General features: G+C 43.1%; 1 protein-coding gene across 1 annotated transcript in view; it reads left to right on the top strand.

Annotated features, from left to right (window-relative positions):
- Window positions 1–15,617, top strand: part of TIPE3 (TNF alpha induced protein 8 like 3) — a 41,484-nt gene extending 25,867 nt beyond the window's left edge. Inside the window, exon 2 of the mRNA XM_003209469.4 lies at window positions 12,731–15,617. Coding sequence (XP_003209517.1) covers window positions 12,731–13,293 — 563 coding nt within the window. The 3' untranslated portion in view covers window positions 13,294–15,617. The remainder of the gene's footprint in view (window positions 1–12,730) is intronic.
- Window positions 15,618–16,980: the final 1,363 nt, after the last annotated feature.

The raw sequence follows: 16,980 nt of genomic DNA, 5'->3' as shown, positions 1-16,980 counted from the left end.
AATATTCCATTCTCTGTGAGCAGTATAGCAGTATTTGTATTTGGAGCGCACACACTGGTTTATTGTGTTTATTAGGCTTTGTGGTGCAAACCTCCTGCAAATACTTGAGATTATTTTGGTATAAAAGTTACTGCTAAAGAATGACAAGCATACGGTCATTCCTTCTTCATACTCCTGTCACCATTGAAAAGAATACAAACAAATGGTTTGATTGAGGGCTCCTTGTGGCAGTCACTGCCTTCTGCTCCTTCTTTATATCACTAGATTTGAATGGCCCTGGATCATTGCATGGCAAGTGCAAGAATACGGACAGATGCTGTTTCAGGAAAATCTGAAACATATAAGGAGCCTGGTATCCTTCTTTCTCTAGACAAGGATATCTTGCAGACTGCCAGAATTAGAATTAGAATTGCCTCCGAAGGAAAAGCAGTGCGTCTTGGGCTCTGTTCTTTTGCATGCACTGGAAACACTAAAAATTCATGCCTGAGATTAGAAACAGCAAAATAGAGCAAATAGCTCTAGAGGCAGCAGTTGTTTTGGTGGAATTAATTATTTCAGCAAGCACAAATACTTTTAGGAGAACTGTGGAATTGTCTGTTATTCAATTGCCATTGCTTAACAGATACAGAGGCAGCAGCTCTGCTGGCATCTGAAACAGCGAGATGAGAACAGCACGGGGGCTGTGCACGTTTTAATCTTATTATTAAGCTGGGCCTGATTCAGGCTGTGTGGAGTCTCTCTGGAGACTGTTATGACTGCTGTACTTAGAGGTAACATTTCTGCATTATACCAACATTCAGCTGGAAGCTTGCAGAACGTGCGTAGGTATCAGCAGGAATAAGCTCTGGGCACGTGTACTCAGATTTCACAGACCTGAAGCCTCACGAGGATGGCACATTCTGCATATCTGTGTTTATCACTGAAGCTTATCCAAGGATTTTCTTCAGGTTGCATATAGTCAGGGGATTTTTCCATTTTTCCCTCTGCAAATTCAGTTCTGAATCCAAATGGCTGTGTTTTCATATAAGGATAAGTAGAGGGAAAGCATCACTGTTACTCACATCCCTCGCCAGAATAATAAAACAGATCTCCTGAGAGCCATCTTGACCACTGCAAGATATTTTCCAACCTCTTTTCCATTTCTGCTTTCCTGAAATAAAAGGTTGCACTTGGAGTGAACTTTTCCACTACAGGCAGTCATTGCTACTGCCGTTAAACTTGTATGAGAGACTCGTTCACGACAGAGGAAGTGTCCCCTTTTTCAGGATGTTCCTCTTGATATGATAAGTTTCACAATACATAGAGACAAGGAATGACATAAAAGCATGAAACCAGGTGATCGCCTTTAGCATTATCCCTTAAAGGAGCTCTGACTGTAAAGACACCCTTTGTGCTTCTTGAGCGAGTTACATCGCTGTGAAACATTACTGTCATGCTTATCCTTTCAGTTTAAGGCTAGAACAAGAAAAACATCATTCTTAATCCAGGCTCTCCTCCTTTTCTTTCCAGTACATCTTCAGGACTTTTCTCTCATTAGTACAGGATAGCAGGACACTGACTTTTGGCAGATAATATTCATGCAGATCTCATACCGAGGAGAAAAAGAATCAAAAGAAAAATCCACCTGGCTAGGCTCTGTGTACTTCCACAGAAAATTATCTTCTTTTGTTCTCCTCGTTGTGAGATTTGGCTCGTATTTTCATTAATTTTCACTAGGGTACACCGATGTCTTTGTGGTTTAACAATTCATTCTCTGTGTTAAAGAAAAGGCTGGATAAACACTGGTCACTCGTTATGACAGGATTTCAGGGAACTCAGCAGGTGGCCCTGTTCACGTGGATGGATGCCTAACAGCATATGTCTTTTTTCCATCTCCTGTTCCATTTTAGTGCTGTGCACATCCTGCCTGGGTGCTTGGCCTCATACCACAGGTGAGCAGTGCAGAGCAGATCGCCCAGAGGACACACTGAAGTCCAGATCAGGCTTCATCTTAAAGGAAAGGAGTCATAGATCACATCTGAGGCATGCAGCAACATGTGCTTCTTCCCACCAGTAAACCTCCATCAGATGCACAAAGACTTGTAAGAAATGGGGAGCGTGATGAGTCCCAGCTGCGCAGCACTGCCCAGCATTCATTTTTTCCTTCAGGCAGGAGTTTTCCATCCAGAATCTGGGTTGGCCATCTCCCCAGGAGCTGGTCTCCTCCAGAGACATCTTAAAAAGAAATAAAGGCTTTTGCACAGCCTAACGTTCCGTAACTGTAAAATCTTCTTTATTTTTTTCTTATTTAATACAACCAGGCAAACAGTAGAGCATTGTTTTAAACCCTGAGTAGATGGAGAATCTTCTAGTTTCATTGCTCTCCTTTGGGAAAAAGCTTCTCTTTCCTTTTTTAAGTATTCACATCTTCTGCCTTCTCAGTTTCAGCTTTACTGTTAAATACTTCTCTAGCACTTTCAGCCTGAGAACAAGCCATCGCTTTATCCCTGGATTGACAGCACTGACGTATTCAGTTTGGATTTTGCATGTAAAGGTATACATAGAGGCAGTGTGTGCGTGGGCAGCTGCTTCAGTGTAACGGCCTTCATCTGCTCTCAGCTGAAGGAAGAAAACTGAGCTAAAAGGAATTCACCCATGGGCTCCTCAGCCGGGATAGGCAGAGCTCTTCTCTTTTTTTTTAACTGCAATCCCATTGGTTCATTTATCACTGTTCCACTGAACTAACTCATTAAAGATGGACCCTGTGCTACCAGTACTGAGATAATTAAAAAGCAAATAGGTTTGGTTTCTGCACAGGGGACTGTGTGGTACAAATCTCTCGAGGAATCCTTAAACTTTCAATAGAAGGGAGGAAAAAAAGCACTTAAAATGAGTTACAATAAAGCAAAGCAGGCCCCATTCAGACACTGATAATATCAGCAGTTCTTACTTGGAAAGGAAGGACGCCCTCAGGCCTCGAGGACTTGCAAAGGCAACATTCCCATCTGGTATTGTGCCTTTGTCATAAAGCTACAGCACAAAACACCAGCTCACTGCAGCTGAGCGAAATAAAACTTTCTGCTTCAAATGGCAATGAAGTGCTGTTTACGAGGGCAGAGCAGGGGCTGATGTCCTGACACCTATTATGGTAAAGGTTGGAGGAGCCGAGCAAAGCACCCCGTCCTGCAGGCAGTGTGGGAGCGTGCTGTGAGTGCTACGTCCAGGGAAACGGCAGAGAGCAAAGGGGTCCTGCACGAGGGAACGGGCAAATTAACCTCTGCCCTTGAGTATTCCCACACAAGGAATAAAAGTTTTGGTCTGTTGTTAAAGCTTAGGTGTTTAACAAACCTAGGCCTTCATGTTGCTGTTGGAAAGCTTTAGTAAATACACAGGCATAAGCAGCACCCGCACCTTATAAGCAGCAGCTCTGAAGCATACGAAGTATTAGCACTAAGCATTGCTGGAGATGAAGGTTTAAAAGAATATTTCTGACATAACTGACTTGCACACCTGCAGAGCCTTCTGTATGAGAAGTATTTTTTCTAAATGAAAAGCCATGGGATAAACTGCAGATCTGAGCAGTGTGGTGGAGGAGGGAGCTGCTGGTTCAGTCCTCTCCCCAGGGAGCCCAGCTGGTCAGCAGCAGCCCCCCACCTCCTGCACTCACAGCTCATCGTTCTTGGATCTTTGTTCACCTTGACCTTATTTAGCAGAAATGCTTTCCCTCCCCCACACTTTCCTTTGGCCTTGTACTACACTGCAGAGTAATGCCATCTTTAGTTTCATGGCATCCTTGGACCAGCTGTCCCAATTCCTTGCTTTCTCATGGAATTTTGTACATCCCCGGAACATGGATGTGGCTATTTTTCATGCCAATCTCAATATATCACAGTCAGAAATAGAAGTACTCTATGTAAAAGGCAAAGGGGTGCATCTCTGGAGAAAGAGCAGTTACTGCAACAAGAAAACTTCAGGCTCTGAAATAAACATGCAAAATTTTTTTCCTGAGCACATAAGAAAGAGGGGAGAAATCAGTGAAGCAGTACCAGAAGTGAAGCACACGTGTACTGCACAGAGGCCTTGTTTAATACTTAGTGATGATACTGCCAAGCCTTGCTCTACTACAACATATTACCATGCTCCTACTGAGAATTGCTGGCTTCTGTGCGACTGCTGGGGAAGGACTACAGAGCATCTGAGCCACGGATGCACAGCAAGACTTATGCCTCTCATTAGCCAGGAGTTATAAATATGGTAATTACTAAGCACAGATTGCACAAAAGCCCAAACACCTCCATAGCCCTCATCTTCCCATTCACTACCAGCAGGGTGTGCAAAGGGATACGCAGGAAAGAATCTAAACAATTCCTGAAATGGAAGTGAGGTCCCCTATAAGACCTTCTGCAAGCACTCAGACATCGGAGTAGGGTGTAGCTGTTCCCTGGCTCCAAACCCACACCAGGAGAACAGGCACAGATTGGACCAACAGATCCATTCCTGGGCATTTGCAAGCAGCTGCTCAAAGCACAGACCTGTGCGGCATGAAGCACCTGCCATCATCCTGGCTCTGCTGCTTCTTTTAATTTTTGGGTTTGCTTTTTTCCCTCCCCGTGGAGACACAGGTAATTTGTGTGGAATGGGCAGCAGGAATGCTGGTGTGCACTGAACAGAAAGCTGCAACGGCTCTCAGTAAGGTCGTTCTGCCTGCTGCATGTCAGGGTGCCTGGCTCCCAGTTGCCTGTGCTCACAGTTACAGCTTTCCCCCCGTTTTTGCACAAAACAGAGTCAACGAGCTTGTAAACTGATCATGAAGTAGCACCGACAGCAAGTTCTGCAGGTCATCTGCAAGACATTGCTACAGTAATTGTGTCTGTGTAAAAACTGGACAGCTCGTACGAGACCTTGCAAGGTTTGTCAGGGCTTCGAAATTTCTGTGACAAATACCTTGGCAAGAAAATCTTCCTTTCTTGATAATCATGACATGTGTAGAAGAATATGGGAGTTGTATCCTTATGAAGGATGAGACATTTTTCCCCTTCACAAGAAAATCGACTTACTGTTCATTACGTGCCTATATTCTGTCTATGCAAAAAGCAGTTACTTAGCACGTATCAAAGAACTTACCACTGTCCTGTTGGGAAAATCACACACCTTAACATGCAAACAAGAATAATTTTCTATAGAGATAATGATTTGTATAACTGGGCTCTTACACAGTCACCAAAATACCTTACTTGTAAAGGTACGGCATCCTTAGGAAGAAGGTCTAAGAAGTGTGATGAATGTGGAGAAGACAAAGGAAATTAAGCACAAAATACTTCAGAGATTGAAATTAAACTGAGTTAATGACCAGGATTTGCTGTAAAGCATAGAAAAATCATTAAAAGTTTGAAGAGTTCATAACCAATTCAAGATGTCCCCAGTTGCCTGCAGTGCTCCCTGCTGGTTCCCATGAACTGCCCGTATATACCACAGCTCCTGCTGTAGTGCTGTGCATATATCAACACACCTCTCTTATCTGGAAAGTTTTCTTGATCAAACTTACAATTTAAAGAGAAACACAGCCATTAGAATCATAAACTATTTCCATCTCAAAATGCAAGGACAGGATCAATAGCAGTTGCCAACTGCCACATTTCCCACAGCATTACACAGCTAGACTCAAGCTGCTTGTGTGTAGGGCTGTAGTTTCACATTCAGAAGAGCCTCCTCCTGCAGTCTCATTGCCTGAAGCTCAGTCCCAGCAACAAATGTATGGTCTATTATGGCTCCTGCTACTGCAAATACCTCCCCTGGCTCAGCTTGCTGTCACTGTGCGAGCGTTTTGTCTCACAGCATCAGCCAGAGTTACAGGGGCATTTTCTTGGGTAATAATGTTCACTACTTTTGATGCATTTTGCACTTGCTATCAAACAGCAGTAACACTGAAAGACTTTAAATCTGTTTATAAAATACAGTGATTGATGTATCAAAACCTTTTTCAGTTGTATAGCAAAGCTTAAAAACCAATACTTTATTATCACTGCTGGCAGGCAGACTTACTGATCACCACGAGGCCTGAGCATTTCTAGATAAAAGGAGAGTCGTGTTTGCTGCCTATTTGTGTAGCAGGGGTGCTGCATGAGCACTCTGCCTTGCTTACACCAGCTGCCAGAAGCCTGCCAGGTGCTTGCTACTTCGGCACAGCTGCGTGCATGTTACAAAACAGGAGATGCAAAATTTAAACTAAGCATTTGAGAGCCAGTCTACAAGGATACTGATGTGGCAGCTAGATGTTAGCAGCCTGTCCTAGACCTTGCTTCTGATGCAGGTTAACAGATTAACAAAATTCAGGTGGCTGCTTTCAGAGCTGTGACCTGGTCACCTACACACGCATAGACTTCCTTTGCCAGCTGTTTTTAGACACAGGACGTGTTTCAGTTCACACCCTATGAGGGCAGCAGGAAGAGTGCTTGGCAGCACTGTCGGAGCTGATCATAGAATCATAGAATGGCTTAGGTTGGAAGGGACCCCAAGGATCATTGAGTTCCAACCCCCTTACCACATGCAGGGCCACCAACCTCCAGATCCAGTTCTAGACCAGGTGTCCCAGGGCCCCATCCTGCCTGGTCTTGAATACCTCCAGGGACAGAGCATCCACCTCTCTGGGCAGCATGTTCCAGCACCTCACCAGTCTCTGTGAAGAACTTCCCTTAACATCCAATCTAATCCTTCTCTCCCTGAGCTGAAAACCATTCCCCCTTGTCCTATCACTGCCTATCCTTATAAAAGTTGAAGGAAGCTGCAGCTGGGAGCAGGGCTGGGACACTGCAGCAGCAGCTCTAACCCACTGAATGAGCTCCTCAGCTCCTATGCCAGGTGCTGAAGGCACTGTTGCAACCTTGGGTTAATGAAGTATTTTCAAAATATAAGCCAGCTGCTGAAATAAGATCATCTTTGGGCATCTCCAATCCCTAGGCTCCCAGAAAGCATTTCTTTGCAGTGATTGCTGTTTGCATGAGGTATCAAGATGAAAAAGTGGGATTGTTTTTGTTTTTTTTTCCCCTCCATTCAGTCATGTTCCCTCTGGCTGGAGCTGTTTTTTTTTAACTGCCATTTTCAGCCTGACTTCTGAAGTTTGGCTACCAGCGCTTCCCCCCGGGGTTGTGCAATTACCAGTCCCCCACCTCCAGTTCCCCCTGCAGAAATGAGCAGCCTTCTTACGTACACAGTAACCATTTAGAAGTGTTAAAAGTTTGAGCGCTGGGCCCCCTGTGCTTACACATGTTTAAATTGGCCCTCCCTGAATGCTGATATATTCCATCTGGTCTATTGGATTTCTTGGCTTAAAGTTACTGGAAACACTGAATGTTTCTCCTGCAGTGATCCTGTAGCTGTCCAAGAGCAATATGTGTGCTTAAGCAGCTCGCTGGTCGCTCAGTACCAAAGTGCTGTGGGAGAAGTTCTTTTCCCGCTTTTTTTTCTGCCTTGTCTAAGAGCTATTTTGAAATCCTCAGTTCTGCCTTCACTTTTACTCATCTGTTTCATAGCGTGAATGATACACAAAGGATAAGTACAATACATGCATTTGCCTCTAGCTACCATTTTATATCACTAAAATTTTTACACGATGGCTGCAAATTAAACAACAGAGTTTTTTTGCTGTTTGTTTTTACACGTTCTCCTTTCTAAATCCACACTAGCTTTTTCTTGTCCATAGAAGCTTAATGAAACATCCAACTCTTATTTTCATCAGAGGTTATTTATGCTTTATAAGCTATTTATCTCAAGATAAAGAGACATTACAGTTAACCAGGTTGTACCAAAACAGGCTGTCGGCCCAAGCTGTCGACAACAGCAGCAAGTTTGAGCAGCCATAGAGATACCTGCTGCTTATTTAACTCCCGGTAGGAGCATTATGGAGTCATCCAGGCTGCAGAAGTCCAGCCATCGTCCTGACCTAATGAATCACTAACCCACATCCCATCGTGCCACAGCTTACAGTCTATTCCATGCAATGGCACAACTTTTGGCACTGTTGCCCCATTTGTTCATACCCAAACTCTACAGCTTCTGGGGCAGGTGCACAGATACAACATGAAGATATATAGATTGCACATGAAGCATTAAAGTCATGAAAACATTAAATTCCTTTTGTGCACAGCAGTGCCCAACCCCAAAGCACTTTCCACAGTGCAGCTCTCTCAGACAGTGGCAGATCAGAGGACATGCCTGTCCCTTAGCTCTGTCCCCCTCCTCCAGACCGGAGCACTGCCAGCAGCTGGATGGGTGCCCACATTTCCGGCAGCTTTGCTGACTCCTTCAAGGCTGCCTCTTGCTGCAGAGGCTGCGCTGCATTTAAAAAAAATGAGGATTCAGGAGTATTAAAAATAATTCAGCTTCCTCATCGTCTTCATTCTCCTGCACACTTCCCTCTTTTTCAGTTCAAGATGCAGCCCTTCAGTAACTTGCAGCACAGCTGCAAGGACCCATCTTGACTCACATCACCTCCCAGCCCTGCAGCCCTCAGTACCTTCAGCAGCCCTGTTCACCTCTATGGGGCTGGTGTGGGCTCAGCAGGGATCCAGCAGCATAAAGCAGCACAGCTTCTAGCAGTCAGCAGTGTAGCTCAGGTTCAGGTATTCTCAGTTTCAAAGAGAGGTAACACACAGCTGCAGGTGTCATTGCTTCAGGTGAGGCAGAGTAGTCATTCAGCTAATTGATGGATTAGCACAAAAGCTGTAACAGGCACTATAGTAGCAGCTCTCAGCATCAGATACACAATCTGATCTTCACAGGTGGGGCAAAACTAGATTAATTGCTTCATATCCCTTCTCTTCAAGCAAGCTAATATGATTTTTTAAGTAGTGTTTGGCAAGCTCCACAGGAATTCTGCAGACCAGCTCCTACTCCATACATTTTTACCTGCGAATGAACACTCCCTCCAGAGTTCAAGGAAATGCCACTGTAGCCTTTTGCCAGGGGAGAAAAAATCTTGGCTGCAAAACTTTATTAAGGCTTTGGCTAAGAAGTGGCTAATTGGATTCGTCTGCTCAGGGTGGTTGTTTCCATGTCCTTATTTCCAAAAAGTTAGTTATGTTCTCTCCCATGCGTAGTGGGGGCATGTACTACGTCTGTTGTCACTTATGTAATGATTGAATGGATAGTTACACAAAAGTGCAGTCACTGAGCATTTAATTCTAGCCATTTTGTACTTGGTACAGCCATCTGGAATCATATTATTTTGAGAATATTACAGATGCTCCTGCCTGTTAGTCTCAAAAACTCCTAAAATTCTTACAAAAATCTTACTTTCCTTCCATAGAGCTGCCGAACTCTTTTCACAGTTCTGTCATGAGGCAGTCCTGTTATCCAGCATCCCTGTTATTAGGGTTAGTGCATGAGAGGCATCCCTGTGAGGAGCAGATGGTGGTGTGGCGAGTTGTGCTCAGCACTGCTCTGCAGTGCTGGATGCAGGCAGACCCCAGACTGGCACTGGTCAGGCTGTGGTGACCCAGCCATGAAAATATAGGTCTGTGGAGCTGTGCAGAATGGTGCTGAGGGGTCAATCCCTTTGCATGGAGTTTTGGAAGAGCTTTCATCATACACAACTCATTAGGTGACTTAAAGAGAGGAAAAAAAAAAAAAAAAAAACTTGAGGCAGAATGGTCCTTACTTTAATGAAAACTAAGACATCTGAATTTCTATAACAGAGACTAACCATTACCTAGCAAAGCACTGTGCTGGGAGGTTGGGTTTTCTTTTTTAGGTTTGGCATAACGTTGCTGAATACTAATAGCATCTATAACGCTGTTTCTGACTTGTTTTGCTGTGCGAAAGAAAGCAGAAAATAGAAGCACTGGCTGTAGGAGGCGAAGATGTTTAAAGAGAAATGTACTGCAGGAAGACTTCCACTGTAAACCTGCAGTCCTCAGAAGAGCCAGAATTTCATGTGGCAAACCTCTTGTTGTCCAAAGAGCAGCGTCCAAATGCTCCTCGAGCTCCAGCAGCTCAGGGCCGTGCCCACTGCCCTGGGGAGCTGTTCCATGCCCATCGGCCTCTGGTGGCCAACCCTCCCTCACCCCCACCTACCCCTCCCCTGGCACAGCTCCATGCTGTTCCCTCAGGCCCTGTCACTGCCCCAGACAGCAGAGCTCAGCATTGCCCTCCGCTCCCTGTGAGAAGCTGCAGCCACCATAGGCCTCCCGTCAGCTCTGGGCTGAGCAAACGCAGGGACTCAGCTACTGCTCACACTGCAAGCCCTCAGACCTTCAGTATTCTCATAGCTCTTCTTTGGCCACTCTCAAACAGTTTTATGTCCTTGTCAGCACAGGGACAGATGACTGGACTGGCAGCCAGTAGAGGCAACGCAGCAGTGAGATTGTTCATAATGCAAGTAAATTAATATTCCAGAAGTCTCCTGCAATTATTTGCAAGTTCTGATCAAAACAGATACTGAGCAATCGCATCCACTTAATTAATAGCAAACGCTTATTACAGAAACAGACACCAATATTAATCTTCCATTTTCCTTTGTCAAGTGTACATAATTATTCATCACAGATACTATTTATATTCCAACACATTGCAAAGTGAAAGAATGCTCTCATCCTGGTTTTATCATTTCTAGATTAAATCACCGTTTTTCTATTTCTTCCAGTCAGCAGACCGGGCCCACAATTTGCTCTCCCAATGACAGGCAATTCTTTTAAGCACATTGAATTATGTTTTCCAGGTGGTGGCTCAGCTGAAATTAAATGGCATTCTTTTGTATAGCTCACTAATACAGCTATAGTGCACAAGGAACGATGACAACTTCAACGTGACATTCTAGTGAACTTGGAAAACAATTTAAACAGAAGGATAAGAGGCTAGGACAAGGGGGAATGGTTTCAAACTAAGAGAGTGGAGATTTACATTGGATATAAGGAAGAAGTCTTCTACAATAAGAGTGGTGAGAAGGTGGCACAGGCTGCCCAGAGAGGTGGTGGGTGCCCCAGCCCTGGAGACACCCCACATCAGGCTGGAGGGGCTTTATCAGCTGTAGTTGTCCCTGTTCATTGCAGGGAAGTTGAGCCAGATGGTCTTTAAGGGACCCTTCCAACTCAGACGATTCTATGACTCAAAGTCTGTTTAAATTCACATATCTACTGTTGCCTTGTGCAACAAAGTAGGAAGCACCAAGAGGCTGTGGTGAACCACAGCAGTTGTGAGTGAGGGTCACATAGAACGCCAGTACGTAGATATATAATCTGCACCCCCAGCCACTGACAGATCCCTGCTGCATAACTGAATTACAGCACGGCTGTTGCAGGCACTTTTTATGTGCTAATGGCTGGAAAAGGCCTAATGAGCTCAGCCAAAAACCCACTTGGGCTCCAAAATCAAATCAGCACTGGAACTTTTTTTTTTTTTTAATCTCTTAGCATTAGGTTCCCCAGCAGCTGGCAAAGGGCCAAAGTGCCTCAGACCAAGGTCCCCAAGCTACACACATGCTCATCAATGACAAAGTGCCCTTGGAGCCAACAGGGATCCCACTACATAGTTCTAAACTGGAGCCCATTTAAGATTAAATCTTTAAATTTTCTTTATTTTGTCCACACAAAGTCCATTAAAAACAAACAACTTTAAGATAAAAAGCAGAGGAAGGTCAAATTAATCACTACCAGTAGTTATCATAGGATGATTTAGGTTAGAAGGAACCTCAAATATCATCTAGTTCCAACCCTTTGCTATGGGGAGGGTTGCCAACACTAGATCAGCACTAGATCAGGTTGCCTATAGCCCCAGCCAGCCCAGCCATGAACAACTGTAGGGATGGGGCATCCACAGCCTCAGCTCTCTCTCTATGAAAAACTTCCCCAACATCTATTCTAAATCTCCTCTCCTTTAGCTTAAAGCCACTATCTACGCATGCAGAAGTTGATTTCCCTCCTGTTTATGAGCTCCCTTTAAATACCGGAAGGCCACTCTCAGGTCTCCCCAGATCCTTCTCTGGACTGGATAAGTCCAGCTCCCTCAGCCTGTCTTTGTAGGAGAGATGATCCAGCCCTCTGGTCGTCCTTGTGGTCCTCCCCTCCCCTTCATTGGATAAAGTCCAACAGCAGTAACCACATGCTCCAAATGAACTGCATACTCAAGTACTGTCCTGAGTGAAATCTGCACAGACACGTAAAAGAAAAATCCAAGATATTTGTATTTATTGATGAATGTACAGAAAGTAGCTGAGGTATTTTCAGCTAGCAGGAATCACGTGTACTGAGGCAAAAGAAATCACGTCCTAGAGTTTTGCAAGTCGATAGCAAATTAGAAAGGCATAGCTACTGGAGACGAAGCAAAACAAATGCACGTTTATGACTGCTGTAGTAGCTCTCATTGGCAGTGCTTAGACTGATCGTGGAGCAATAGTGCCTCCCAATGGCAAGAGGTACAATTCCTTCAAGTTTGAGTAAATATTTGTGAATATTTTGCTTTTCTTATTTACATATACAGGCACAACATCAAGAGATCTCTCTGCCAAGAAAGCTTTAACACAGAACTACTGACCAGAAAAAGCTTTGCTAGTGAACCAGTGGCTAGCAATGACCTGGCCTAGGTATCCCCCACCAAGACATCCAGTCCTCCATTCGTAAGAAAAAAACCTCAGTGACAGCAAGATCTGAAACATGGTTAACACTTAAACACACGGATACTGCTTTTTCTTACTTGATGGTAAAAACGATTCACCAAGTAAAATTAACATTTTCCCCTCTTTTCTGCTATCCTGAAACAGGTCCCGATTGTTTCAGTTCCAAGAATCTTGCACTGCAAGCCCAGAAAAAGATCCTGAGTAAAATGGCAACCAAAACCATGGCTAACATGCTCATCGATGACACAAGCAGTGAAATCTTTGATGAGCTGTACAAGGTAACAAAGGAACACACCAGAAACAAAAAGGAAGCCCATAAAATAATGAAAGACCTGATTAAAGTGGCAATAAAAATTGGGATCCTCTATCGAAATAATCAGTTCAACCACGAAGAGATGGAAATTGTAGACAAGTTCAGGAAGAAGCTGAACCAAACTGCCATGACAATTGTCAGTTTCTACGAGGTAGAATACACTTTTGACAGAAATGTTCTTGCAGAACTTCTGAATGAGTGTAAAGACCTTGTGCATGAACTGGTAGATCGGCACCTGACACCAAAATCCCATGGGCGCATCAACCACGTCTTCAATCACTTTGCAGATGTGGAATTTCTAACTGCCCTGTACAGTCTTGATGGGGATTGTCGGCCATACCTCAAAAAGATCTGTGATGGCATCAACAAACTACTTGATGAGAAGATCCTTTGAAACTGTGCGAGAAGCAAGAAACCAGCCAAAAAACTTCTGACTAGAACTGGCCACCCTTCATAAGCCACTGTGAGCATGAGAGCATCCTTCCTGCTCTTCTTACTGCAGTCTCCAGCAGGAGCTAGAAAGTGCTCACTTGGCACACGATGAAGGGAAAAATCTAAACCAGAAAGCTATCAGTTTTAATGTTTTGTTCACAGATAACTGAGTCTTTTCCAAGGTGTGGCATGAAAAAAACTGCTGATATATTGTTCAGAAATAGATTGCTGTACATCATGATCTTATTAGCTTTGTGGTCAAGGCTGAACACGTGAAAAGAAAGTAAGCTCAAACGCATGGCTGTGTTAAAATAGGTGATGGCAAAAGAGCAATGCATGGAATTTACCTGGGCTGCCCTTGGTGTGTACGTACTTACTTTCCAACAGCAAGTGAAAATGCTTAGACAGAAGGTAAGGCTGTGATGCATTAAGCTCTTTTCTTCTAAAATGATCAGAAATCAGTGTGAGACTGCATCTCTGAATTCACATGGTATTTAAGTCTATTTAGGGATAAAAAAATAATACAAACAAGTAAATTGGAATAAAATTTAAAGAGCTGCTCTATGAAACAATATTTCCATTAGAAATTTTTGGCTTATACTCAAAAAGTTTCATTTGAATTTTGAAGAACAGCTCAGCGACTGAAGCTCAAAGGCAATCAAGAAAAAACATATAAAGTAGTTCCTTAGTTCTCCCAGTCTCAGGTGCTGCGTATTTGATAACATTGGATGAGTTTAGGCTGGAGATTATGCTGCTCTTTGCATTCACACTGTTCTGTCAGAGCAAAATATTCTTTGTGAACATTTTGCACTTTTGAAGAGGAACACAAGTAACCACTTGCTGTACAAAGCAACATTAACATCTCATATCCTCAATAGATAACATTCAGCCTCAGTAAAGCTCCATTTTAGAGTGTCCATAGTATTAATTTGTGCCAACGATGACAAAAAAAGAATCCCATCTGCTTTGCTCACAGTGCCATCTGACTGACTCTGGTGAGCTTCGTAAACAACCCATTGGTTCAGAGTGTTCTGCTTTTTGTTTTTAAGCAAAATACACTGATGTCCTGAAACAAAAGATGGTTTGCAAAGAAATACTGGTTCCTGTCAAGTTTTACTGTCATTAAGGAAGAGAACCAGAGCAGATAAGCCAGCTTGCTGCTTGCAGAATCTTACAGCTGGGTTGATGCTGGCTGACCCTACATAAAGGAAGCATGTGCAGAAACTTCTCCTTGCCCCCTGCCTCTTTTCTCTCAGACTCACCTCAGTCTGCCAAGACATTCAGCGTCACAGGGCTTCTCCATTCTCGTGGCACAGCAGACAATCCCATATATTTGAAAGTCATCCCTCTCTAAGGAGAACTTCGAAGCACTGTCACCTATTACTTCACGACAACAAAAAAAATTGTTTTCCCACTTAAGATCTTAAATACAAAGGTAAATTCTGTTCTTATTCTTCTGCCTTTTCTCACTCTAACTATTGTACTTCCCTTCATACAGCTGAGAATACACACACCTAGACTCTGCAGTTGTGCTAGAAGATCCATTCCCAAAAGAATGCATTTTGAAGCAAGTGAAAATGGCAGCACGAAACATTACTAGAGCAGTTTGATAACAATGTAATTCTCCATTGTGTTTCCTTCAACCATAAAGAGTATATTCAGTAGCAGTGAATATAGACTATTCCTTGACAGCTTAGCATGGGAATGAGAAATGAACTTTTGGGACTGGAAGTCTATTAAGATTTGCCTTACAAGGTTGCAAGTTTCAACATTCGCAGAGTCATATTTACACACACCATTAGCTGCTTTCTTTCTCAGAGCACGTACCTGTCAACCAATGCTTTTGAACCATAGTTATTATATCCAACACTCCTGTTCCAGTGCACAGGTCACATCTGTGTGTTTGTTTCTCCTGTAGCAAATATGTAAGTTTGGTTGTTTGGATATTTTTTTTTAAGCCAGAGCAAAAGATTATTCAACACTGAAGATGTCCAAAACAAAAGGGATATCCTGTATACGTGACTTTATTTTTGTGTGTTGCAAGTGCCAATATTCCAGATTCTGATATTTTAGACGAGCCAGCTGAACACCTGTCAAGTTATTTATAAATCAGAGTAGCCTTAAGATGTTTTTGAGTATTTATCATACTTGCATATCCAGTATATTCATTGTTTACTTTTGTACTAGTAGCTTGGTATGTAACAACATTGCTAAATACTGGCAATGGTCATCTTAAATATATGATGTATTATCATATGTGTGGATTAAAAATGTGTGATTACTGTCCTTTTTTTCTTTCATTTGATTTCTTTATTCTCCTACCGAAAGTAAATTGAAATTAAACAGTAAGAGGAAGGAATTGGTTTAATCTTGTCATCTTCCATGTTTGCAACTCTTGACCACATTTTGTGAATGTAGGAAGGTACATGGACAAATTAGGTGTTTAAAAGGAAACCGGAAAGCAGCAACAAAGGAAATCCCCATTTTTCATACTTTTACATCGTTAGCATTTGAGCAAACAATGACCACTGCTCCATCCGTTCTGCAGTATGGTTCAGGGGCTTTCAGCCTAAGAACCTCCCTGTAAACCACATGGAGGACCTGCCTTCAGGGCCTGGCCTCTCCTCAGGCAGAGCCTGAATGGTGCCAAGAAGGTACCTCTGTGCAAGGGCCAGAGCAGCTGTAACATGCCTAAGACCTAGCTCTTTAGCAAGTATGTCTTGCAACTATTTCATTATTTGATTTAGTTCCTATTTAGCTACGTGTGATTTAAGTTAGAAGACATTCCTGGCACAATTCAAATCCCAACTCTGAACATGTAGATGTAAGAACTTACCTGAATTCTTTAACAACAGAAAGCTAGATATATTCTTCTTTCCTTATTCCCCCCTCCCCCCCAAAAAAATACATTGTCAGCAGTTCAGGACTTGCAAGCTAACTGGCACAAATGGAGAAACGTTTATGGAAATCTCAGTAAGTGGTACTTTAAGTCACACTTCCAGTAAAACACTGCTCTTAGGTTAATTTTATTAGTCATACCATGGCAGGACTTGATATTCTCTGCTTCACCACTGCCAATTTTATAACACAGAAACATTAATACTGAAGAAATCCTCAAGAGTGACTGCATTTGGCATCCTAATGAAGTTGCAGATGTACCACAGAACAGTACATTGCACTGAACGAGTAATCTTATTTGTGTTGAAGAAACATTCTCATAGAAAGGCATATAAATGACTGACCCTGAAAAGACCAAAAGGGAAAAGACAACTTCCTCTTCCCACAGAAACAGAACTGCAAAAGCAAGCCTTACCTGCATGACTTAAGCAGGCCTACTTCTATTTTTACCTGCTATGATACACACCTTAGATCCAGAAAGACACCTTCTTATCACACAGATAATATAGCCTGAGGGCTGGATGGTAGGACAGACAGCACTCACTAGGAGGAGATTTTTATCTTCCCAATATGTAAAAAAACATCAGGCAATATCATTTCCAAGCTACCTGCAGATACAGAAGGCCCTGAAGACAGTGCTATTCATTACACAAATTTATCCAAGTTCCTCCCAGGCTGAGGAGGGGCAGGGAATACCTAACAAAGTACTTTTACCAATTTTGGCTCTTTCATTAAAAGTACCTGAAAATAC

This window comes from Meleagris gallopavo, chromosome 12 (genome assembly GCF_905368555.1).
Source record: "Meleagris gallopavo chromosome 12, MGAL_WU_HG_1.1, whole genome shotgun sequence".
Classification (NCBI taxonomy): domain Eukaryota; kingdom Metazoa; phylum Chordata; class Aves; order Galliformes; family Phasianidae; genus Meleagris; species Meleagris gallopavo.
The sequence above is the reverse complement of the archived record's forward strand: the minus strand, read 5'-3'. Positions and strand labels throughout refer to the sequence as shown.